The 26460-nt window shown below is 31.4% G+C and overlaps 2 protein-coding genes and 2 pseudogenes across 4 annotated transcripts; 1 reads left to right on the top strand and 3 right to left on the bottom strand.

Moving 5' to 3' along the window:
* The first annotated feature begins 4323 nt into the window (after positions 1–4323).
* On the top strand, positions 4324–8752 carry LOC114187714 (GDSL esterase/lipase At5g45670-like; annotated as a pseudogene). The gene is made up of 7 exons (XR_014995482.1): positions 4324–4744; positions 4826–4947; positions 5060–5305; positions 5629–5887; positions 5974–6978; positions 7095–7165; positions 8436–8752. The product of XR_014995482.1 is annotated as a GDSL esterase/lipase At5g45670-like (transcript).
* Positions 8753–9528: 776 nt separating this feature from the next.
* LOC114188608 (GDSL esterase/lipase At4g18970-like) lies at positions 9529–10887 on the bottom strand. Its single transcript, XM_085674215.1, has 4 exons — positions 10635–10887; positions 10410–10534; positions 10103–10314; positions 9529–9828 (listed from the first exon to the last, which is right to left on the bottom strand). The coding sequence occupies exons 1-3, from the start codon at positions 10882–10884 to the stop codon at positions 10231–10233; spliced, it is 459 nt and encodes a 152-aa protein (XP_085530341.1). The 5' UTR covers positions 10885–10887; the 3' UTR covers positions 9529–9828; positions 10103–10230.
* Positions 10888–13603: 2716 nt separating this feature from the next.
* Positions 13604–15374, bottom strand: LOC114188607 (GDSL esterase/lipase At1g29670-like; annotated as a pseudogene). Its single transcript, XR_014995481.1, has 5 exons — positions 15055–15374; positions 14847–14971; positions 14502–14747; positions 14173–14418; positions 13604–14092 (listed from the first exon to the last, which is right to left on the bottom strand). The product of XR_014995481.1 is annotated as a GDSL esterase/lipase At1g29670-like (transcript).
* A 9302-nt stretch (positions 15375–24676) lies between these two features.
* LOC114189174 (GDSL esterase/lipase At1g29670-like) lies at positions 24677–26384 on the bottom strand. The gene is made up of 5 exons (XM_028077878.2): positions 26067–26384; positions 25843–25973; positions 25498–25743; positions 25163–25415; positions 24677–25082 (listed from the first exon to the last, which is right to left on the bottom strand). Exons 1-5 carry the CDS (start codon positions 26308–26310, stop codon positions 24868–24870), a joined length of 1089 nt encoding a protein of 362 aa, XP_027933679.1. The 5' UTR covers positions 26311–26384; the 3' UTR covers positions 24677–24867.
* Between the last annotated feature and the right edge of the window lie 76 nt (positions 26385–26460).

The raw sequence follows: 26460 nt of genomic DNA, 5'->3' as shown, positions 1-26460 counted from the left end.
AATTTTATTATTAAATGATATCAACAGATCCAATATCCATCAATAACAAAATATAATTTGCCGACAATTATTGCAATAGATTTTACCAATTTATTATTAATGGATATTTCATTAATAAATTAAAAATTAAAAATTGATCATTATAATTGGTAAAAAAATTAAAATTTTCAATGAATTTGTTTTTGTCAAAGTTCATCAATAATAGTTTTTTTTAGTATAGTCTTATAAAACACTTAAAACCTAACTTATTTGTTAAAGAAATTATCTAATGGAATTTTGGTCATGAATTTGTAGATTTCCGACTCATTTTCATCCTTGAATATAATGATAATCAACATATAATTATATTATAATTTAATTAGTAACCTTGAACTTAAGGCTGTGTTCGTACGGGGGAGTGAATATGGAGAAGAGTGGGAAGATGAGCTTGTGTAAATTTGAGTAGATGAATTTTTGTGTTTTTTTGAGTGGATTTAGAGAGTATAGTGAATAGATTTGGAGATAAGTTTTATGAAAATTAGTAAAAGATTTGATTGATGTGATAGATAAAATAAAAAATATAATAGATAAAACTTGATAATTACTAAAATACCCTTAATATAAAAATATATTAAATTTTTTTTAAATTAGTTAAAAATATTACATTTTAAAAACAATTATTTAAATAATTAATAAAAATTAATACAAAATAAATTATTATATTATTATAATTACTTTTAAATAATAATAATTATTTAAAATTAGTAGTTAATAACTATTATTATTATTATATATTATTTATTATATATATATATTTATTAATTTATTAGATATATTATTAATTATTATATATAAATTATTATTTATTATTACAAATATACATTATTAATTTTAATAATTATTATATATATATATAAATATATTATTTATTATTATTATTTTATTATATATAAATATATGTAATCGGTTACATAACATATATAATATATGTTATTATATATGTTAATGTAACCGGTTACATATATTTATATATAATAAATTAATAATAATAATTGTATATAATTATTAATAATATATATTTTAATTATAATTTAAGAATAATATAATTTGTAATTATTAATATTTGAAATATTATAAAAGAAAAAAATTATAAGAGTTGGTTAAATTGGTAAAATTAGTTATTATTTCTGCAAATCTTTGCATTTTAGCGTGGATGGAAATTTTATTCAATCTTTCAAATCTGTTGTCGTATATATTTCTAAATCAGTGCAATGAAACATGAAAAGTAACGAAAATTTATTTGCGCAAATCAGTGGATCAGTAAAATGAACACTGCCTAAAATTTTAGGTATTTAACTATAATAAATACATGTAAGATCATGAATAATGTTATACCTAACATAGAAGGATTATACATAGGCAAAATACACGTGCAAAACAAGTTTAAGAAAACTAAAATATCATTTTACAACGGGGACATCTAACCGTCAGATTAGAGTACACTCTCTCAGTTCATTACCAAATCCCCTCTGTTTCTGTTGTTTCTTTGCTGTTGATTTTGATAGGTCCTGCATTTTTGTTTAAAATGACTTCAAATAGATTGATTTACATAGTATTTATGATTTAATAAATTTAGTCTGTTCTACATATTTGTAGTAGTTATGATTAATTAAAAAAAAAAAATAAAAGTTTTTTATAATTTATAATTCTAAATTTGAGTATCTTACACAAACAATGAATACAATAAATATAATAATTAAAATAAAGACTTTAATTAAGTATTTATTATAAGTAAATAATATAACATATTATGTAAAAAAATACATTAAAATAAAATAAAAAAATACATTTAAATAAGTTATAAAATAAAATATAGATTTATATTTATAAATATATGATACTAGTAAAATAATAAATAGAAATATTAAGTTATATATAATATACCAGCAATATTATACAATAATAAAATTTTTAAAATATAATACAAATTGTGAGGTGGAGTTGTAACTTTTGTTTTTCTTACAGATCTCCTTCGCTGTCCTTCAAAAGACCTTAGTTGCACACTTTTGAATTAATGCACATTTAAATAACCATTTGACTAATACAGTAACCACTAACACCCTACTTTCCAAAGTCAAGTTATTAAAAGTATTAAAAGTAATTAAATCTAAACTAGGCGTGGCAAAATTGGCCCGGTCCGCCTGTGACCCGTAAAAAACAGGCCGGGTCAGACTGACCCGCCATCAATAAACGAGTTGAAAACTGTAACTTGTCCCGTTTACGGACGGGTAGGTGAACTGGCCCACAGGCTAGTCCATCTCTTTTTTTTTTCTTTAACTTTTTTTAATTTTTTTAACTTTTTATTAAAATTTTGTTTATAAATTTATTTATATAATATAAAAAAATATTATTTTTAATTTTAAACATAAAATAAAGGGCTGGCGGGCTGACCCGTTTTGGCCTGCTAAACTGGCAGATCAGGCGGACTGGGTTACAGCGGATTGACGGGTTGGAAATTCCAACCCTTAGGCCTAATCCATTTTGTCATCCCTAATCTAAACTCTTAAATGGTTAGGCATGTGTATTCTTCTCTCTCCTTATTGATTTTTTATTATAATATTTTAGTATGATATTTTCTTTTTCTTTTTTTATTGAATTTTCTATGGCAGGACAAATAACTCTTTCAACACTCTCGTGACATCTTTTCTAATAGAAAATTTTTAATAAATAAAACATCACATATTATAATATAGTAGAGCATACAGAAAAAAAGTATATGAGAATCAATTATTATAGTCATCTAAAATATACTAATATACTGAAATAGAAGTATTATAGGCGCAAAACAATGATATAAGTACGTCTTAAAACATAAAACAGATACCAAAAGATTTGCTCAACCGAGCAAAGGAAGATACTACAAATTTCTTCAAAAGATGTTTCGAAAAGAGAAAGATCTAAATAAAATCTAGATAGCAGCATCACTTCCATCCTTTTGATGATCATCATAAGTTTTCACAACTGTTCACACCAACATTGGTAATTATTGTGATAAGAAAAACACAACCAGGAACCAAACACAGAAGGGTAAGCTAGTAAAAATAATTTTAGCAGATAAATAAACATGTTATGAGCACAAACAAAATATGATAGCAAACGATAAAAGATCTTCTAACTCGATTAACCAGATACATGTAATAAAATTAGATTCATTAGAAACTTGCACTTGTAGTAGCATCTACTACTCTGCAGAGCGATTGTCAATGAGTTTCACCATACCACACACAAGGTTAGTCCATGATCATCTAAGGCCATTATCCTACCAGAGACTAAGACCTCCTACTACTCTCACCACACGAACCAATCTACTCTTTATGAGTTTGACTGATCCATTAGAGTGTCAGTATGTAATCTTACTTGAATCCATAAGTCATTACATACACTACTTTGTCACCCATAGAATTTCTCCATGAAATTCTCACATAATCCACATGATATCTCATATTAATTACCATCTCATGCTAAACACATCAATTATAGTTCAAAATACTTCATCATACATGGATCATCATACATGGATAATCACATACTTCATGCTTTTAAAAGGGATTTAGCCACCTACATATTCAACAAGAAAATTAAAACAAATATGTACCATTCTCACTTAGACTATAATATTTCGCTACAGGATCCTCTCCTCATTGCTTTTGGGTATATAGATTAGTATAAATTTTGTTTAATTTGTTAAGTAAACTTTCTACTCGTATAATCGATTGTATTATACCTTTTTAAAATTTTTAAAGTAATATAGACCATATAATAAAGAGATTTTACCGTATGTGCTCAAAGTAGATAAAGAATATTTCAAATTTTTATAATAATATACAACCTTCGAATAGCATAACTTGAAGAATTAAATGGTTTTTTAATATTTTTTTAATTCGACTAAAAAAAATTTATTGAATTCATCGGTTTGACATTCATGGCTACACATAGATGAAAAAATCATAGGTTAATTGAACAATGATAAGTTGATAACCAAATTTTGACAACTTTATCTTATAACTTGAGATATCATCTTCTAATTGGTTTAGAAATATAAAAAAATGAGGAAATGAAAAATGGAAGATCATTTAAAAGATGACACATCAAGTTATAAGAGAAAGTTGTCAATATTTAATTTTTAAAAAATTATTTTCCTAGGTTAATTATAGACAAGTAGAGTAATAAATCAATAAAGAAAAATTGAGAAAAGAAGCTAGAACTGCTCACAGAAAAATAAAGTACTTATAAAACTTAAATACTCATAACAAAACTTGCCAAACTCCACATGGCAGCAATAATGTCAATTACTTTTGTTTGGTAGAGAAAGGAAGTAAAAGTAGTGAAACTCGATATTGCTTCCTTGGGTTCTTTTAGAAAAAATCTTGATGCAACTTGGACACACACCCCATATATACTCCCACACATTTCTTTGATCATCATTAGCTTTTCTTTCCAATATCGATAGATGGAGATGATGGCAGCTAAGACAAAGTCATGGCTGGTTTTATCCATTTTTGTGTTGGCTGCAAACTGCATGCACCAGTGTGTCCATGGAAAACTTGCATGTTTATCTTTGGGGACGCTTTCTCTGAAAATGGAAATAACAATAATCGCAACACAACCGCAAAAGGCAATTACACTCCATATGGCATCGAATACAAACAAGGCAATAACCCAACAGGAAGATTTACCAATGACCGAACGGAAGCTGACTTTGTTGGTAACAAACATTCTCAATTCTTAATTCAACATTTTTTTCAACCACCAATCAGTAATATAAAACGTACGTGTCGAATTGCAGCTGAACGTCAAGGGTTACCGGACATCCCACCCTATGCGAACATCGGTGTCTCAGACATTCTCAAGGGTGTCAACTATGCATCTGCTGCAGCAGGGATTCGTCCTGAGACAGGCTCCCAAAGAGTATTGTTTTTACATAATTCATTCTTAATATATATGTCTAATAAGCTTTTTGGAGGATTTGTTTTTCAATGCCGAGGCAAGCCACTGAATTACTGTTACGTACGCAACGCAGGGTGACATTATCAGTTTGGAAAGGCAGATCCAAAATCACAGAAACATATATAACCGAGTTGTTAAGAAACTTGGAGGTTCAAATAAAGCTAAGAAGTACCTTAGCAAGTGCTTGTATTACATGAAAATAGGAACCAATGATTACTACGATAATTACTTCTTCCCCCAGGTTTCTTCAACAGTCCCCGACCTTACAACCGATCGATATGCTGCAGATCTTGTTAGACGCTACTCTTCATATATGAAGGTGTTATACAAATTTCTATATCTTTTTTTCTTTTTTCTCACAAATTCGCTTGGGGTAAATTTCACCCTACCATGCTTAAATATAAATCCAAATTAAAATTCTGAATCAAAGGCAAAGAGTTTAGTGTTCACTTAAAAAGTAATCTCATTTACTAAGAATTTATTTAAGTACCTATGCCTTAATTTTGAAGAATAAAATTATTAATATGAATATATGAATATTTATACTGGTAGCATGATGCCTTATACTAATAAGTAGTTTTATTGGTATAAAATTAGCATATAGTATTAGTTTAAGAAAAAAAACATGGTTTTGTGGGACAGAGACTACATGACGAGCACGGGGCAAAAAAATTCCTTGTCATTAATGTGGGTCGTATAGGATGCAGTCCATATTCGAGAGCTAGGTCTGCGACTGCGAGAGGTGGAGGTTGCGCTGAAGAGGTGAACGATGCTACGTTACTTTTCGACAGAGAGCTTAAATCTGAAATGGAGCGATTGAATAGAAACAAGTTATATGCTAAAGCCAACTTCATGTTCGTAAACACCACAACCAACATCGACACAGATCCCACTTCCCTTGGTACGAGTTCCCGTTTTCTCTCTCTCTCTCTCTCTCAATTTCACATTCTGGATTACAAGTTAAACCAAAAGGTCGATCTGTTTCAGGTTTCACTGTTGCCGATACTCCTTGCTGCCCAACGGTGCAAAATGCGACGTGTATTCCGAATGGAACACCCTGCAGCAATAGACATGAATACGCGTTTTACGATTCACTCAATCCAACATCATCTCTCAACAACATAACCGCAGCAATAGCAGATAATGCTATCATGATGGGCCTTTTTCCCTGAAGACTGCGGCACATATCCTTAAATAATTCACTAAGTCTTGCATCATTCTGTCTAATATGCTCTTTATTCTTGGGTAAAATTTGTTGAAAAAGTTACAAAAATGAGTCAGACACACGTCTTATTCATTCAATCCCACTCATAACCTTTTAATAAATTTTCTTTGGACAATTGAAACTTAGTTTGCACATAAGATGAAACTTAATTTACAGGACATCAATTGAAGAATCTTTTTCATCTCCTTTTAATCCTCCTAGTATATAGTAAACCAGTTCAGTGATGTAGACCACATGACTATTAGATGTAATTTTAATTGTATGGTGAATTCACAGCTTACATATTTATTCAGAACTATTTTTATTTTGCTTTTACGTTGGATATGTAATATATGCACTTTTAATTTTTTATACTACTCTTACTAAATTTATATATTAAAATCGATTGTTATTTAGAATAATTTAATTTATATATTGGAATAGATTGATATTTAGAATAATTAAATTTGTAGTATTTATGAGGAGATTAAAAAATTATTTACGAAAAGGTCAAAATAATATATATAAACATGTAAAATTATGTACAAAAAAGTAGGCACTGTAAGCCCTTTTTTTTCAGTTTTGTGCGTGTTGGGTCTGGCCTCTTCGTAGGCCCAAGACCAGCCCTTCCAGGGGATCCAACACCCTTGCTAGCCCCTAAACCTTTGTTGCATGTCTCATTTGCAGAAACCAGCCTTCTGTTTCTTATACGTTCTCCAGCTTGAGCTCCGTTAGGGCACACTGTTCTCTCCTAGTTCCAAGCTAACAAAAACATCTCGTACCTACTGGTAAGTCGAACTTTAGAGCTTTAGTCTATTTCTTCACCCCTTTTCACGTTCTGAGCATGTTGGTCAGTTAGGGTTCCATTTATTTACCCGTTTTGTCTTGGTTTGCACGATTTCAGCTCACTACTCGAGTTCCTGGAGCTGTGCTATCCCTTGGTTAGGGTCTTTTGCTTTCTGTACCCAAAACAAGGTAAGGGAAGCTAGTTTTTTTGCCGTGGTTTACCGTTTAAAAGGTTTTCTCCTGTTGTTTTTGTGTGGTTGAATACTTTTGGGATGATGAATGAGGTTTTTGGGATATGAGACTGTTTGGTTTGCTGTTAGGTATGTTCTGGTGTGCGTGTGCTTGCTGTCTGTGTGAAACAGTGGTGAGTGCTGTCAATCTCGCCTAAGCGAGCTTGTCTCGCCTAGGCGAGAGTGTCTGAGACTCGCCCAGGTTCTACTCGAGCAACTCGCCCAGGCGGAGGACCCTTGTCTTTGAGCGATGCGCTGTCTCGCTCAGGCGAGTGTGACTCGCCCAAGCGAGTTCTCGAAGAAGACCCTGGTGTACTCTGCTCGTGTCCTCGTCCAGGCGAAAGGTTTGATTTTTGGGCGAAGGGCGATCTCGCCCAGGCGAGATGCTCATAGGGTGCCACTGTTCCAGTCCTCGCCTAGGCGAGAAGGCCTAGCCTAAGCGAGTTAGTCGTTGTAGCTTAGGCAAGGGCTTCTAGCCCAGGCGAGAATAGTGCAGATTTATGTTTTTGGATCCTTATTTACCTTGGGTGTGACTATTTTATCTCAAATATGCAAAGTTATGGTGTGATTGCATGAGTTGTATAAATTGTATGCATTGAAATCTGTAGGTTAGCATGAGTAATGCATGAAATTATGTTTGGTTGGTTGAGAATGTGCATGAGAAATTAATGTTGAGATAACAAGTGGTGGTTATGAGATACGAGACATGAGATTGGTATGAAATAGGCATAATTCCATGAGTCTCGTGGAGAGACTTTATGGTGGCGTGTAGTGTGTATATTAAGATATGAATTCAAGTAAGGACTGCATCCCGAAACTCAAATGGGTCAGTGAGTCTCAGATAGAGCAAACTGACCTAAGTGGTGAGAGTGGCGGGAGGCCCTAGTCTATGACAGGATAATGGCCCTAGACGCTTAAAGGCTAACCTTGTGTGTGGTAGGGTGAAACCCATTGGCAATGGCTCTGCAGAGCAGTAGAGGCCACCACAAGTGCAAGCGTCCAATGAATCCAATCTTAGTATATGTATCCGGATAATTGAGTCATAGTGTCTTGTTTGTTTGCTATAACATGATGATCTATGCCTCCTGTGTTGCATGCTTGGGCTGTTTAAGTACTTGTTCTTTTATACCATGATGAGTTTTAAACTTCACTAGCTTACCCTTGTATTATTTTTATGTATGTTCTGTTATGTTTCCTCTCTTGCGGTGATCACCTTCTGGTGGGAGCAGATGGGAGAGGTGCTGGTGGTGGATCTGGGGAAAATAGCGGTGCGGCTTAGATTTCTTTGCTTGTCTTCACGGCGTTAGAAACAGTTTCTTGGCTTCATGGGGCCTTTTGTAATGGTTGTTTAGTGGCAACCCCTTTTGCTAAACTGTTAACCTCATCTTATGTTTTGTTATGGCATGGTGGCATGCCTAAGTTGTTTTTTTTTTCGGTACCCTCGTGGATGACTGTAATGGTTACTCTTCTCATATTCCATATTCATCATATTGCTTCTCACTATTATGATCATGTGATATTCCGTTTCTAGTTTATTCTATTTAAATGGGATGTTACAAACACCAAATACATTACTCGTTAATTTTTTTTGTCACTAGTTGAGCTATTGAAATATATTGGTTGTTAAATATTTCTACTCTTTGCTATAAATTTAGCCACCAAAAAGTATTTTTAATAAAATAAAAAAGCAACCTATTAAAGAAAAAAATAATGGTCTATATTATGACATCTATTGCTGAATTAGTCACTGGAATTTTTTAAAATTTAATAATTCTTTTCAAGTTAACAGCTGAATAAAAAATTCACCAAACCATTAAAAGGTGACCAATTCCAACGAATTAAGAATGAAATTTCGATAACTATTTAAAGGCCAATTTTCAATTTGATTGCTAATTGATTTGCGATTTGCGACTAAAGTTTTTGTTATTACATATTTTTGGTCGCTAAGGATTTGCAATCAATTTTATATCTTTTAGCTACCAAACACATAGTTTTATATTTTTAATAGATGTTTTACTAATATTAAAAGGTGAAGTCAATTAAAACGTATGTTATTGACATTAAGGAGAAAAAAATAAATACTTTTTAGATAAATTATGAAATTCTACTGCATTGGTTGTAAAAATCAATATATAAATTTAAAAAATTTATATCAATTAACAACTTGTATAAAAGTTTTATCCACATTATCAATTATTTTAAGAATTGATTTTATGATTTCTATCATGTCATAAAATACACTACACACTATTGATTCCGTATCACAACCATTTCACTGAGAATTAATATGTAAATTGCATCTACTTGTTAGGAAGAAGAGAAAAAAAAAAAACACTTTCATCTTATTTTCTATATTGGATCTCGGATAATAGACTTATTATATACAATGTATTTTTCTATTTTCGCGAACATATCTCATGTATTCAAGAAGGTGTCGTAGTTTAAATTGAGGAGTGAACAAGTCCCATGATGTCATTATATGATCTGTGTGCAGTGATTCTGTTGGCAGCTTCTGTGGGATGCAATCCATCCCAAAATACGTATTCACTTCTATTCTGACATGGTGTTCTATTAGCTAAACAAGGTGATGGGCAGCATGAAACATTCGCAACACAGGGAAACCTGAAACACAAATCAAATGAAATTGTAAGACAATCATTATTCGATATTGTTTTAGTACAATGATATTTTGACAACTTTTTCTAACAACATAATGTGTTATTTTCTAAGTGGTTTTGGAATATTGAGAATGAGAAAATGAAGAAATGGATAACCATTTAGAAAATGCTACATAAGATTGTAAAAAAAAGTTGTCAAAATTTAGTAGTCGATAGATTTTTTTTTGTTGTTTTAATCCAGAACGTGAAATGGAGTTTAAGAACATTGAAATGTGTACCTGGGAAAATGGATCTGTCGAAGCTAGGGACGAAGATGGATTTGGAATGGGTAGAGGAATGGTTGTTGAATTGGTCCAGTTGAGATTTAAGCTTGTGGTTGAAGATGGAGGCAGCATCACTCATCTCTTCAACACAAGATCCATTTCTCTGATGCATAGACATGGCATCTGGAGTGATTTCTCACCTGCTTTTCCAAATCGATATTGTCACCCTGCGCCAGCATTCAAATCAAAATTTCCAAAATTACATCAAGAAAAACCAATTAAATCGAAGGATAAATAAAGGAATATTTGAATTATTATGTACTCCAATCATGCCACTGTCGGGTCTTATCCCTGCTCCTCCTGATGCATAGTTCACACCCTTAAGAACGTCTGAGCTACTAGTGTCTGCATGGGGTGGGATGAGTTTCAGAAATCCCAGAAACTCGCCTGAAACAAATGGCTAAACGTTAATTAGGGTGCTAAACAAAATTAAAAATATTATATTTTAAAAAAAGGGTGAATCAAGCATAGAGAATGTGATACGTACTAATGAAGTCAACGGAGGTTCTTCCATTGGTAAATCTTCCTGTGGGGCCTTGTGGGAAATCGATGCCATATGGTCTGAAATTGGCTCTTCCTAATGTTGCACGGTTGTTGTTATTTCCACTGTCAGACAGAGAGTCCCCAAAGACGAAAAGGCAAGCCACAACTGGTTCTGCATGGGCACAATAATATTGCATGCAATTTGCAGCCATTAGAAGAGATAGAACTAACCAGGGCTTAGCCTTAGCTTCCATTGATCTCGTTGTAGCCAGTGCCAGATGAAAGATGCATGAGTATATTTATTGCAACTTTTTGCTTTCAATGAAGTCAGAAAGAACCAACTTGGAGGCCGAATAGTTTGACAAAGCTTTTATTTTTTATCAACGGAAAGTAATTATTAACATTATTGCTAAGATGACCAGTTTGGCAAGTTTTGTTGCTGGTTGAAACCGAAGGGCAACTAAGGGAAGAGATCTTTTTGTGGGTTATGAACATATGAACTTATTGTATATCTAAATCTTTCAGAATGTCTAATATTATCAAAAGTGGGTCTCTTTTGCCTTTTTTTTTTAATGAAAAATTATACTATAATTTTTAATTTTACACTCTCATCGTTTACTTTCTCATATAGCTTAATGTTAATTATTTATTATTTTAAACGAAAAGATAATAATAAAATGATAATCATAATATCATTGGCCTTTTGTAACGTCTACAATATTATTTCATCTCCAAAAACACTAAGGATGCATTGAAACTGCTCAAAAAGATGGGTTTCATGTATTGTTGTTGATGTTGATAGAAGATTTGTCCTTTCGACCGTCATCACCTTTAGCTTTTCGCCGCTCCTACTATCAATGATGGAACATTGTAATGTAATGACACAGGGGAGTTACGGCTCCCCCAAAAACTTTTAATTTTAATTTTTATATATGTTAAGTATATTTTTTAAAATTATATTTATATATTATTATTTTATTTGTATTAATTTAGTAAAAGTTTTATTGTATTATCTATTTTATTTATATATTAAAATTTATATGTATTTATTATTAAAAAATAAAATAAAAATTAATTTGATGGACATTGGTTAATAAAAGATAATAGGGTTCTGTCACTAGTTATAAGATTATTTTATCATAAATGATTAAAAAAGAATGAGAGTTAAAAAAAGGTAAAGAAATAAATTAGGAAACAAAAGATTTCAAAACACACATGCAGTTATTTAGTATCTTATGATTTATGATTATCCTATTACTATGTTTTTCTCAAATTAAACTTTTCCCAAATTAGTATGCCTAATTATGAAGGGATTCTTTTATAAAATTAGCATGAACCCTAATTATATTTTTCCCAAAATTAGTATAATCTAAATTATGAAATTTAGAAATTTTGTGTTTTTCATTATATATGGTAAAATTTATAAAATTTTATAGATATATCTTGGACTGCATTACGAATTCTTATACACATAATGAATTAGTTAAATAGCTTTGAATTGGTAGAATTTAGAATGTCCCTGTTATGTTAATTTAATGAATTAGAAATATTATAAATTAAAAAATAAATACGATCTAAAGAGAAAAAATGATTTTTTTATTTAATTAAAAAAAATTTATATATAAAAAATCTAATTTTACATTCTTAAAGTTTGTGGTCAAGCTATTCCCTACTACTAATTATATTCCTTTGTAAATTTTATTTTGGTCTCTATATACAGGTATTCCTGTTTTAAGAATATCTTTAAAGTTACATAATTCATCACTAGATTCAGCAGTTTCATCTTCTCGATTGTTACATATTAATATTACACCCAAAGGTCCATCCTTTAAAAAATAAATAATGATTTATTTTCTTTTTTCTTGACGTTTTTTTTTCTATTGGGTTTTTTCTTAATTTGTTTTTAACAAAGCACACCCAAAATTAAGTTCATTGTTCAACATAATTTTATTTTTCATCATCATTTATCTTGATCTTTAAGATAAGAAGTGCATTTTCCATCGTTGAGACCTAACCTACCTTAATAAAAATAGGTTTAGATTCTATTTCTATATTCAAGTAAGTTCACTTATTATAAATGGTTTGATTCTAGTTGCTTTAAAATTAATGTCTTGTTTCTCAGAAGAAGATCGTATTTAATTTTCACATCTCACAAGTTTACTCGGTATAAAAGACGCGATTTGAGTCGTTATCAAATTGACATTCTTTTTTTTATAAAAAGACTTACCTTCGATTTCTTTTTTTTTTCATATAAGTTCATGTATTATCAAATTAATGTCCTATCTCAAAAAACTTAGTATAATATTATAAGAGAGTATTATTTTAGTTGCTATTAAATGCACGTTCTACTATAATAATAAAAGAAAGGCACGTACTATATAATTACATATTTATGTGTAAGTAAATGTGAGGAAAAATACGCAGTTTTAAATAGGAATATTACTATTTTTATTTCTAAGAAGATCGTTGTCCAATAACAACCAAACAATAATTATTATGTACAAATTTGTATAATATACCAAAAATACTCATAATCATTTGACTCCAACAACACACCAAAAATATTGTCAACCATTTAGTTCCAAGTACACTCACAAAAAAGAATTTAACTACACTTTACACCATCTTACTACAAGTATAGAAAAATGTCAAATATTAATTCAAAATGTCTTTAACTTGGAACAAAAAAATATTACGAACTTAAAGTAGTTGATTATATAGTCATCCATATCTTATGAAACTTTTCAAAAAGTATTATTTTCACTTAACGAACCGTAAATAACCATGAAGTATTTTTAAAGAAAGGTAATTTTGATATGATTTTATGTATAAAGAGATGCGTTGGTTTCATGTTCGCATCACAATCATTGAACATAATTTGTGGAGATAGTCTTTAATGGGATGTTGTAGGTTTGTCATTATGATTTTTTTTATACTTTTTAATTAGTTTGTATTCGTTAAGATTGGTCCTTCAGATAAAAAAAAAAATACAATTTTCAATTAAGCACATAAATAAATAGTGCTAAAAATAGATAAAATGGAAATTATATTCATATATATTTAATATTGATACAAGATAGAAAAAGACAAGAAAATAATAGAAATATAACAAAGTCCCATATCATGTATGGTTCTCCCATCATGAACTATTGAGTATAATTTATTAAACATTAGAAAAGTATAAAACAGTTGACTAAAAATAGATTAGTAAGATTTGTAAATGGATACGGGGTTTTGAAGTAAAGCATCAAGACTGAGCAAGGGTGGTGATATTGACTGGGTAAACGTAGTTTGGATTAGATCCATTATACATAAGGATTGCGAGGAATTTGTTGAAAGGTTCTGTGAAAGCGAATTTATCCCAAAACACATACTGATTTATATTCTGGCACGGTGTTTGATTAGGAACACACAGCACACCCGTCCCCGTTGGGCAGCAAGAAGCATTCGTAACAGTGAAACCTGAAACAGTACAAGGAGAGTTCATTCAGATTGTTTCAATATAAAGACGAAGCGTAGAGTTTAAGAAAATAGAAATGCACCACTAGCAACGACTCCAAGGTTTCTGGCTGTGTTGTTTACAAAGATGCATCTAGAACCATCAATGATTTTGTTGTTTAGTTGGTCCACTAGAGATCTAAGCTTGGCATTGTATATGGATGCTGCAGCATTCATCTCTTCAACACAAGATCCATTTGTCCTATTATTCATGGCTAAGGCATACGGAGTGCACCCAATACGACCCACCCCAACATTCACGAATTTTCTTGCCCAAGACGACGCAGTTCCTGTCCTCCAAAATCGTGTATATTTCATAATTGTTAAACTTGGATAACTAAGATAGAGGATAAATACATGAAATTGTAAGTACCTGAATGTAGCTAGAGTAACTGTTAATAAGAAGTTGTGCAAATTGTTCAGTGTTGAGGAAGTGGCTTACTGGGTAAAATTGGGGAAGGTAGTAATTATATATGTAATCATTGTTGCCTATATTCACGTAATACAAGCACTGTCTAAGGTGTTGTCGAGCTCTATCAACACCTCCAAGTCTGATAACAATTCTGCTAAATATGTTTCTGTGATTTGCGATCTGCCTCATGAAATTGATATTGACACCCTGCGTACGTAAAATAGTGGCATTAGCTTCCTTTGACTTATAATACAAACCCTCTAAAATTATAACACAAAAACCCTATTCATTTATGTATGTGTATACTAGATGTGAGCCGGTATCCATGAGAATCCCAGCTGATCCAGATGCATAGTCGACACCCTTGAGTATGTCTGAGCCACTCCTGTTTGCAAAGGGTGGGATCAATGTGTTTAATCTCGTAAATTCAGCTGCAATGGTCGAAGTTTAATCAGTGATTGTGAGGTAAAAAAAAGTATGGGAAAGCACAGAGCATGGATGTTATGTTACGTACCAATGAAATCAACTTGCGTTTTTCCATTGGTAAATCTACCAGTTGAGCCTCGGGGGAAGTTGATGCCATAGGGTCCATAATTGGATTTTGCCCTTGTTCGAAGGTTGTTGTTGTTTCCATGGTCAGATAGAGTGCCCCCAAACGCAAATAAACAAGGCACTTGCGCTTGTTGTCCATCCACACAATATTGCTGCAGCATATTTGCAGCCAATACAAGAACAGATAGAAGCACACATGACTTCATCTCCAAAACAAGTTGGCTTATTATGATCACAGAATGATAATTAAGGAGTGTCACAACCACACCCAGAAAGATGCAAGTGTATATATAGGGCAGGCTCACCAACTTTTGCCTCCAACTTCCAACGTTTTTTATTTATCATCGAGTGATTAAGGCAGGATTTGGCACGTGTGTATTTACCTTTTTTTCAACCCGATGCATTATTGTTAAGATGCCGTGTTTGGCAAGTATTTACCATTTGAATAATCATATCTATTTTCTATTTTAATATTTTTTAGTGGGAATTATACATTACTTAGATATAAAATTAATGTGGAATATATAAAAAGAAACTTCATTTTTTCGATAATTGAATTTTTTGAGATTAAATTAAATTCAAATTCAAATTTTATTACATTGATATATTAGAAGAGCAATTTTTTTATTAAATTAGCATAAATGCTTTAATCTTTATACAAAAGAACCTATATGATTTGATACATTAGTTTAATATCATAATATCACCTGTCACAATACAATTAAAACACTTAATTACAATTTATATAAACATTATGATCTACAAATAAAAAAATCATAAGTGAACATATATATATATATATATATATGAACACCTAACATTATATACCAGGCACTAACAAAGACCAATTCTTCTTCTGCACTCCTATTTGTTGGATTAAAAAGTGTTTTGCTACTTTTAGAATTTCACACTACCGCTCAAAGCACAAATTTGCATATGAGAGCTAGCATAAATATATGTTCCAATATTATATTTTGCTTTCTCAACTGTAGCCTCCCAACTAATGTAGTGCCTTGATTTATACTATATATTATTGAGCATATAGCAAATATATTCTAAAAGATGATTGATATACTAATTTTGATGCAAAATAATATTATAAGAGTAATTAATAATTAAGGTATTAGTTTCATTTAAAACATTAAATTATAATAGAATTACGAGTTTGGTATCAGTTACTATTAAGTCTCCAACTTGATTCTTTGATATTAAATGCTTTTAAATATATAGATTGCGTTGCTGATTAGAATTTAAGGTAATAAATGGTGTGTGTAAAATACATTTTAAATTTATGATATATAACTTTAAAAGTTATGATATATAGTTGACTTAATTATATTTTGCATCCGTGATCAAATTGAGAACTTTTAGTTGAATATCTATTAAATTTTTGTATTATATTGATTCTTTAAAATTTTAAATTTTTTAATTGAGTCATTAGATATTTTTCTGTTACCTATACGAGGAGGTGATAATTATCTTTCATCGTCAAATATCCCTTCATAATATATCACTGCAAACAAAGATTTTTCAAAAATTTGTTTATTAATGTATTTATCTAAAATTATTCTTAAAATTAATAAAAATTATAAATTTATAAAATTATGAAATATAAAATAAAAATATATAGTTTTATAATTTTATAAATTTATAATTTTGTGATTTTATAGTTTTTAATTTTATAATTTTACAACTGTACTATTACAAACTTCTAAAGTTATATCAATTTATAGTTTTATAAATATATAATTTAATAATTTTATATTTTATAAGATTATAAAATCATCAAATTATAAATTTTTAAAATAATAAAATCATATATTTTTTATTTTAGATTTCATAATTTTATAAATTTATTTATTTTGTAATATTATATTTTTTTAATTTTTTAATTTAATATTTTATAAATTTATAATTTTACAAAATAGCAGTGAGTCATAGTATCATTTTCTAAAAATAAATATTTTTTAGATAAGCTATGAACATTCTACTGCATTGATTGTAGAAGTCAATATAAAAAAGTAAAAAGAAAATCAATTAACAACTTGTATAAAAGTTTTATCCACATTATCAACCATTTTAAGAATTGATTTTATTTTTTTATCTTGTCATGAAATACACACAACACAATGATTCTGTATCACAACCATTTCACTGAGAATTAATATTGCATCTACTTGTTCAGACGAAAAAAAAACGCTTTCATCCTATTTTCTATATTGGATATGGGATAATGGACTTATTATATACAATGTATTTTTCTATTTCCGCGATAGGTGTAAGAACATATCTCATGTATTTAAGAGGTGTCGTAGTTTGAAAAGAGGAGTAAACAAGTCCCATGATGTCATTATATGATGTGTGTGCAGTGATTTTCTTGGCGGAGATAATAATGTCTAAATTATAGCTATTACAGTATTTGATTACATAATATTTGCTAATAAAATATTTGACATATTAACACCCTCATTCAAGTTGGTGCATGGATATCACACATTCCTAATTTGAATAGATGCTCATTAAACACTCTGTTTGACACTCCTTTAGTGAAAACATCAGCCAACTGCAATTCTGCAATTCTGATCTTACAAAAAGAAAGGAAATTATTTAAGCTTCAAGTTTTTCTTTGAAAAAATGTCTATCAATTTTCACATGTTTTGTTATATCATGTTGCACCGGATTGTGAGCAATTGTTATACCCGACGTATTATCACAGTACAAACTCATAGTTTCATTTTGTTTAAATCCCAAATTTGAAAGCACATTTTTAATCCACAAAAGTTCACATACACCTAGTGTCATGCCTCTGAATTCTGCTTCAGCACTAGATCTTGTTACTACAGACTGTTTTTTACTCCTCCAAGTTACAAGATTCCCTCCTACAAAAGTAAAGTATCCAGAGGTAGATCTCCTATCATCTTTTGAACCTGTCCAATCTGCATCAGTGTACATGATTTGAGAACAAAATTCATTTTCCAGGAATGGACTTTAAATCCTCTCAACAGCATCCATATGAAGCTTTCGTGGGTCATGCATAAATTGACTAACAACATTCACTGCATAAGTAATATCTGGACGTGTATGAGACAAATAAATTAATTTTCCTACCAGCCTTTGTCTATGTTTGCTGAATTTGAACATTGAAAGAGTTTATGATTTTGTTCAATTGGTGTATCAACTGGTTTACTCCCAAGCAGTCCAGTTTCTCATAGTAAATCAATAATATATTTTCTTTGGCATAGAAAAATACCATGTTTTGATCTAGCTACTTCAATAGCCAAAAAATATTGGAGGTTTCCAAGTTGTTTCATCTCAAATTCAGATGCAAGGTATTGTTGTCAACTGAAAATCTCATCTTGGTCATTTCCTGTAACAATCATGTCATCTACATATATATAATCAAAGCTATAATTCTTCCTTTTTCTCTCTTAAAAAATAAGGTGTGATCAGAGTTACTAGCTCTATAGCCAAAAGCCTTCATAGACTTGGTAATCCTTCCAAACCATGCCCTTAGGGATTGTTTTAATCCATATAGAGCCTTCTTTAATTTTCAAATCTTCATTCCAATTGAATTTGTCATACCTGGTGGAGAATTCATATAAATTTCTTTTGAAATTTTTCTATGTAGGAAAGCATTTTTCACATCAAATTGTAGAAGAGGTCAATTTTGGTTTGCTGCTAGTGGCAAAAGTATTCTCACAGTATTGAGCTTGCCTACCGGTGCGAAAGTTTCTTGGTAATCTACACCATAAGATTGAGTGTAACCTTTAGCCACAAGTAGTGCCTTATACCTCTCCATAGTTCCATCATCTTTATACTTAATTGTAAATACTCATTTGCAGCCCACAGTTTTCTTCCCTCTTGGTAAGAACACAAGATCCCAAGTGTTATTTTTTTCTAAAGTTGCCATCTCATCAACCATTGCTTTGGTCCATCTAGGATCTGTCAAGCTTCTTATATATTACTAGGAATAGAAATTGAAGACAATTGAGATACAAATGATGCATATGACTGGGATAACCTGTGAGATGACACATATTTACTAATGACATATTTAACTTTGGCTTGAAGGTCTGGTTCATATTTAGATGGAGGTTGACCACGGTTAGAATGGGGTGAAAGATTATAATGGACAGTAGTAGACTCAATGTTTGGTGTGTTGGTGGTCTCATGCAGACAATGATCAATTTCGTGATCAGTTTTGTCTAAATTAGTATTATCAAGGGTAGGATCAAGAGAAACAATTTCATGATTAGTTTCAACTACATTAGTATTATCAGAGATAGGATCAGAAGGTACCTCTGACGAGTCAAGCCGAACCTATGGAGAAGATTGAACCAATTGGTTAGGATCAGAAGACACTGTATTATCCCAAGGAGAAGTTTCCTTATTTAGGATTGGCTCACACGATCATTTATCTTTACAGTATAATTTTATATCTGTGATATCAAACATACTAACATCATGATTATGCACTTCACTTTCCTTACCGCCTTGAAGTGTAGAATCAACATAAAAAAAAATATGCTTATTAAATGTCACATCCATAGAGATATAAAATTTCTTTGATGGTGAATGGTAAGCACAATAATCTTTTTTAGTTGATCCATACCCAACAAAAACACATTTTAAAGTTTGTTCTTCAAGTTTTGTACGTTGATGTGGGTGTAAGTGAACATATATAACACATTCAAAAATATGAGGCGGTAAACAGACCATGGAAGGAAGGATACAATGATCAGACAACACATCTAAAGGCTTTCGAAAGTTAAGCACACTAGAAGGTGTTCAATTAATCAAATAAACTGCAGATCTCACAGCCTCCCCCCATAAATGAGATGGGACATTGCAATCTATCAAAAGTGATATTGCCACCTCTAATATATATCTATTTTTTCTCTCAACCACCCCATTTTGTTGTGTGTTGTGGTGATAAGGACATGTAGTTTGATGTAAGATGCCTGATAAGTGCCAAAATTCAGTAAAGATTCATAACAAACTCTGACACTTATGCTTTAAATTTGTGTTCATTTCATATTGATTCTCCCTAAACCTAAGTTTCAATCACATGCTTCCAAGTTTTGATTTAAAGAAATCATTTGATCCTATTTTGTGTGTTTTTCAGGAAAGATTAAAGAGAACTCAAGAAGAGTGAAGGAGAAAGCAAGAAACAGAGAAAACAAGGAAGGAATGTTGTCAACGTCGCTCAAACCAAAGCATTCTCGCCTAAGCTAAAGCTACTGCCGCTATTCTCGCTTAAGCGACGCAGACTCTCGCTTAAGCGAGAGTTCGTGCAGTGGAGACCCTCTCTTGCCGCCATTCTCGCCCAAGCAAGCTCAGATGCTGCCAATCTCGCCTAAGCGAGATCCTTTCTTCAGCTCGAAGTACTCTTGCTCGCCTAAGTGAGACATTGGTTTCAGCACGTCTCACCCAAGCGAGAAGCTTTCTTTAGCATGAAGAATGTTTTCTCGCTCAACTTAGGTAGCTTGAGCGAGACTTCGTGGGTATATATTCTCAGTGCATCAGAAAGTGAATGCAGCTGGAGATTTTGGGAGAAGAATTGATCCTTGCTGCAGAGCGGTGACCACGAGCAAACACAGATCATATTTCTTCTTCTTCTTTAGTTCTTAGGATTTTGATGGCTGCCATGAGTGGCTAATCTTCTCCTTTGGGGATTGAATGTAATCTACTCGAACTTGGATGTAATCGGGTGATATTTATATATAGCATTTCTGTTTTACTCAGTATTGGTATTATTGTTTTGCTCTTAATGCTTACTTCTATTTGATCAATAGATGTTTTGATTTTGATTTTTAGATCTGACTGGAAAGTATTTCTGAAAATCTGATTTGAACAATGATACTTGATATACTGTGATGCTAGAAATAGATCTCAATATATCAATTGCTGTTAACACTCGACCGTAATGCTGGATAGTTTGTTGAATATGTGAGGAATCAATATTCAGGGAACTAATCTTATGAATTTTATACGCGAGGGATCGGTATAAATGATTTTTGAGTGTGCATCAATATTGGTATTTTCAGATGTTATATATTATATTCATCCAGATTACAAACAAGGGAGATAGATAAAATTCAATCCCAGTTTCTTTTATTGATCTTTTAACTAATTTTCTGTTTTACTGTGTTTATTTATGCAATTTAGTTTAAATGTTGATAATCCATCGAATTAAAATTTCTGCATATATATGCTGATTGAGATAATTAATTATTTTAACTGAATCCATTCCTCGTGGGTTCGACACTCCTACTTTAAATCATTATACTACAGTTGACTTTTGGTACGCTTACCAAGAGACCAACAATGCCTTTGGAGTTCATGAACTCGATTAACTCAGTCTTAAAAATATTCTCCTCCATTGATCAAATGATCTTAATATGTGTGTTAAATTGAGTAACTATCATATGATGAAAGGAACGAAACACATTACACACATCACTTTTATGTTTAAGCAAATACACCCAAGTTATCCGAGTATAATCATCAACAAAACTAATAAACCATTTTTTCCCATTATGTGTAGATTGTGGGGCAGGACCCCAAACATCTGTATGGATTAATGAAAAAGGAAATTTTGTTTTTTTATTGCTTAAAGGAAACACAACACGATGACTTTTTGCCATTACACAAGTTTCACAAATAAAATCAGAAATATTGCATTCTATGCCATAACCAAATTTCCTTTTTGTTTTCATCTTGTATGTATTCATTCGCAAAGCCAATGTTCCTTTATGGGTTTGTTGTGAGACATTTTTAAGATAATACAATTTTTCTCTCTCTACCACTGCCAATCTTCTCCTTGGAATGGATGTTCTGGAAAAAACAATGGGTTGGATAAAATAAGACAACACAAGAATGTGATTTGGTTAACTTGCTGACAGAGAGAAGATTACAATTCAATTAGGAACAAATAAAACATCAGAAATTGATAAGGAGGGAGAGAGGGATATACCTACACCTTCAATAGAAGATGAGATCCCATTGACATTAATAATAGCAGCTTTAGAACTATTAGGGGAAAAATTAATAAATTTAGGTGGATCACAAGTCATATGATCAGTAGCACCTCTAAATCAATTATCCTATCATCATCCCTAGTAACAACAGAAAGATTAAGAGCAAAGTTAGATATACCTGACTTGATCACAAATCCGGCAACAGTAGAACTATGACTCTTAGAATAGCTTCTTGCATATGGGTAGCCGCGGAAGTCCCAAAATCATGTTTCTCGGATTGATTTTTATTGAACGGAGTCATCAGAAATATTCAAATAAAGAAGCATTGCTTCCTATATTGTAAAGGATGTCGGTGTTTGGCTCTTGATACCATATAGAAAGAATTTAAAGAATAATTCTGATATATTATTTCAAATAATAGGATTCCATATATATACATATAAGAGTGCTATAATTCCTCAACTATTAAAGGAATGAGTGCACAAATTTACTCACAGAGATAATAATGTCTAAATTATAGCTACTATAATATTTAATTACATAATATTTGCTAATAGAATATTTGACATATCTTAACTGCATGGGATGAGATGAGTTTCAGAAATCCGAGAAACTCGCCTGAAACAAATGATTAAAGGTTAATTAGGGTGCTAAACACAATTAAAAATATTATATTTAAGAAAAGGTGAATTAAGCATAGAGAATGTTATACGTACTAATGAATTCAACGGAGGTTCTTCCATTAGTAAATCTTCCTGTGGGGCCTTGTGGGAAGTCGATTGGCTCTTCCTAATGTTGCACGGTTGTTGTTATTTCCACTGTCAGACAGAGAGTCCCCAAAGACGAAAAGGCAAGCCACAACTGGTTCTGCATGGACACAATAATATTGCATGCAATTTGCAGCCATTAGAAAAGATAGAACTAACCAGGGCTTAGTCTGAGCTTCCATTGATTTCGTTGTAGCCAGTGCCAGATGAAAGATGTATGAGTATATTTATTGCAACTTTTTTCTTTCAATGAAGTCAGAATGAATCAACTTGGAGGGCCGAATAGTTTGACAAAGCTTTTATTTTTTGTCAACGGAAAGTAATTATTAACATTATTACTAAGGGAAGAGATCTTTTTGTGGGTTATTCACATATGAACTTATTGTATGTATAAATTTTTGAGTGTGTAATCTAATTAAAGTTATTTTTTTTTATAATAGATAATAATATTTTGACTTATTTTTTTAATTCATCATTTCAATAATTTTTTAATTGTTTATTTTGATTTTTTTTACTGGTATTTTAATAGACTCTTTTTCTGTAATTCATACTCTGAACAATATACCAATTTTAAGTTAAAAATATCTTTAAAGTTACATAATTCATCACTAGATATAGCAGTTACATCTTTCCAATTGTTACATATTAATATTAATATTACACCCAAAGGTCCGTCCTTTAAAAAATAAATAATGATGTAATTTTTTTTTTCCTGAGGTTTTTTCCCTATTGGGTTTTTTCTTAATTTGTTTTTAACGATGTGCACCAAAAATTAAGTTCATTGTTCAACATAATTTTTTTTTTATCATCATTTATCTTGCTTGATATCTTTAAGATAAGAAGTGCATTTTTCATCGTTGAGACCTAACCGCTACCTTAATAAAAATAGGTTTAGATTCTATTTCTATATCCAAGTAAGTTCACTTATTACAAAAAGGTGTGATTCTAGTTGCTTCAAAATTAATGTCTTATTTCTCAAAAGAAGATCGTATTTAATTTTCACATCTCACAAATTTACTCGCTATAAACGACGCGATTTGAGTCGTTATCCAATTGACGTCCTTTCTTTTTATAAAGAGACTTACCTTCGATTTCTTTTTTTCATGTAAGTTCATGTATTATCAAATGTTCTGTCTCAAAAAACTTAGTATAATAATATAAGAGGGTATTATTTAGTTGCTATTAAATGCACGTCCTACTTTAATAAAAAAAAAGGCGCGTACTATATAATTATATATTTGTGTGTAAGTAAATGTTTGGGAAAAACGCATCTTCAAATAATAATATTATCATCTTTATTTTTAACAAGATTATATGTCCAATCTCGACGAGAAAATGATTATTATGTGCAAATTTGTATAATAAACAAAAAATACTCTCAACCAGTAAGTACATCATACAAGAAAAAATTTAACTATAATATACTACTATATTTGTATAAGAAAAAATCAAACACTAGCTTAAAGTATTTTTAATTTAGAACAAATATCGTTATTGACTTAGAATCTATTATATAATTATTAACATTTATTTTTAGATTATTTTAAGTGATGTGAGGCTTTTTTTTTTCAAGATGTATATTATTTTCACCTGCTGAACCGTTAATAATCATGTAGTATTTTTAAAGAAAGGTAATTTTGATATGAGTTGGTTTCATGTTCGCTCGATAATTATTGCACATAACTTGTGGAGATTGTCTTTAATGGGATGTTGTAGGTTCGTCATTATGATTTTTTTTACACTTTTTAATTAGTTTGTATTCGTTAAGATTATTCCTTCAGATTAAAAAAATACAATACAAATTTTAATTAAGCACATAAATAAATAGTGCAAAAAATAGTTGAAATGGAAAATATATTCATATATTTAGTATTGATATAAGATAGAAAAAGACAAAAAAAAAATAGAAATATAACAAAACCCCATATCATGCATGTATGGTTCGCCCATCATGAACTTATTGACTATAATTTATTAAAAATAGATTAGTAAGATTTGTAAATGGATAAGGGGTTTTGAAGTAAAGCATCAAGACTGAGCAAGGGTGTTGATATTGACTGGGTAAACGTAGTCTGGATTAGAACCATTATACGCAAGGAGTGCGAGGAATTTGTTGAAAGGTTCTGTGAAAGCGAATTTATCCCAAAACACATACTGATTTATATTCTGGCACGGTGTTTGATTAGGAACACACAGCACACCCGTTCCCGTTGGGCAGCAAGAAGCATTCGTAACAGTGAAACCTGAAACAGTGCAAGGAGCGTTCATTCAGATTGTTTCAATATAAAGACGAAGCGTAGAGTTTAAGAAAATAGAAATGCACCACTAGCAACGACTCCAAGGTTTCTGGCTGTGCTGTTTACAAAGATGAATTTAGAACCATCATCACCAAATTTCTTGTTGTTTAGTTGGTCCATTAGAGATCTAAGCTTGGCATTGTATATGGATGCTGCAGCATTCATCTCTTCAACACAAGATCCATTTGTCCTATTATTCATGGCTAAGGCATACGGAGTGCACCCAATACGACCCACCCCGACATTCACGAATTTTCTTGCCCCAAGACGACGCAGTTCCTGTCCTCCAAAATCGTGTATATTTCATAATTGTTAAACTTGGAAACTAAGGTAGAGGATAAATACATGAAATTGTAAGTACCTGAATGTGGTAAAGGTATCTGTCGATAAGAACTTGTGCAAATGCTTCAGGGTTGTAGCGGCGGTATCTTGGGTAAAATTGGGGAAGGTAGTAATTATATATGTAATCATTGTTGCCTATATTCACGTAATACAAGCACTTTCTAAGGTGTTCTCGACCTTTCTCAATACCTCCAAGTATGGTACCAATTCTGGTATATACGTTTCTGTGATCTGAGATCTGCCTTAGGAAATAGATATTGCTACCCTGCGTATGTAGAATAGTGGCATTAGCTACCTTTGACATATAATACAAACCCTCTAAAATTATAACACAAAAACCCTATTCATTTATGTATGTGTATACTAGATGTGAGCCGGTATCCATGAGAATCCCAGCTGATCCAGATGCATAGTCGACACCCTTGAGTATTTCTTTGTCTAAGCCACGCAAGTTTCCAAAGGGTGGGATGAATGTGTTTAATCTCGTAAATTCAGCTGCAATGGCCGAAGTTTAATTAGTGATTGTGAGGTAAAAAAAAAAAAAAGTATGGGAAAGCACAGAGCATGCATGGATGTTATGTTACGTACCAATGAAATCAACTTGCGTTTTTCCATTGGTAAATCTACCAGTTGAGCCTCGGGGAAAGTTGATGCCGTAGGGTCCATAATTGGATTTTGCCCTTGTTCGAAGGTTGTTGTTGTTTCCATGGTCAGATAGAGTGCCCCCAAACGCAAATAAACAAGGCACTTGCGCTTGTTGTCCATCCACACAATATTGCTGCAGCATATTTGCAGCCAATACAAGAACAGATAGAAGCACCCATGATTTCATCTCCAAAACAAGTTGGCTTATTATGATCACAGAATGATAATTAAGGAGTGTCACAACCACACCCAGAAAGATGCAAGTGTATATATAGTGCAGGCTCACCAACTTTTGCCTCCAACTTCCGACGTTTTATTTATCATCAAGTGATTAAGG

Source organism: Vigna unguiculata, chromosome 6 (genome assembly GCF_037176805.1).
Source record: "Vigna unguiculata cultivar grain cowpea cultivar isolate G323 ecotype 2 chromosome 6, ASM3717680v1, whole genome shotgun sequence".
Taxonomy (NCBI): domain Eukaryota; kingdom Viridiplantae; phylum Streptophyta; class Magnoliopsida; order Fabales; family Fabaceae; genus Vigna; species Vigna unguiculata.
This window is presented reverse-complemented; position numbering and strand designations above follow the sequence as displayed.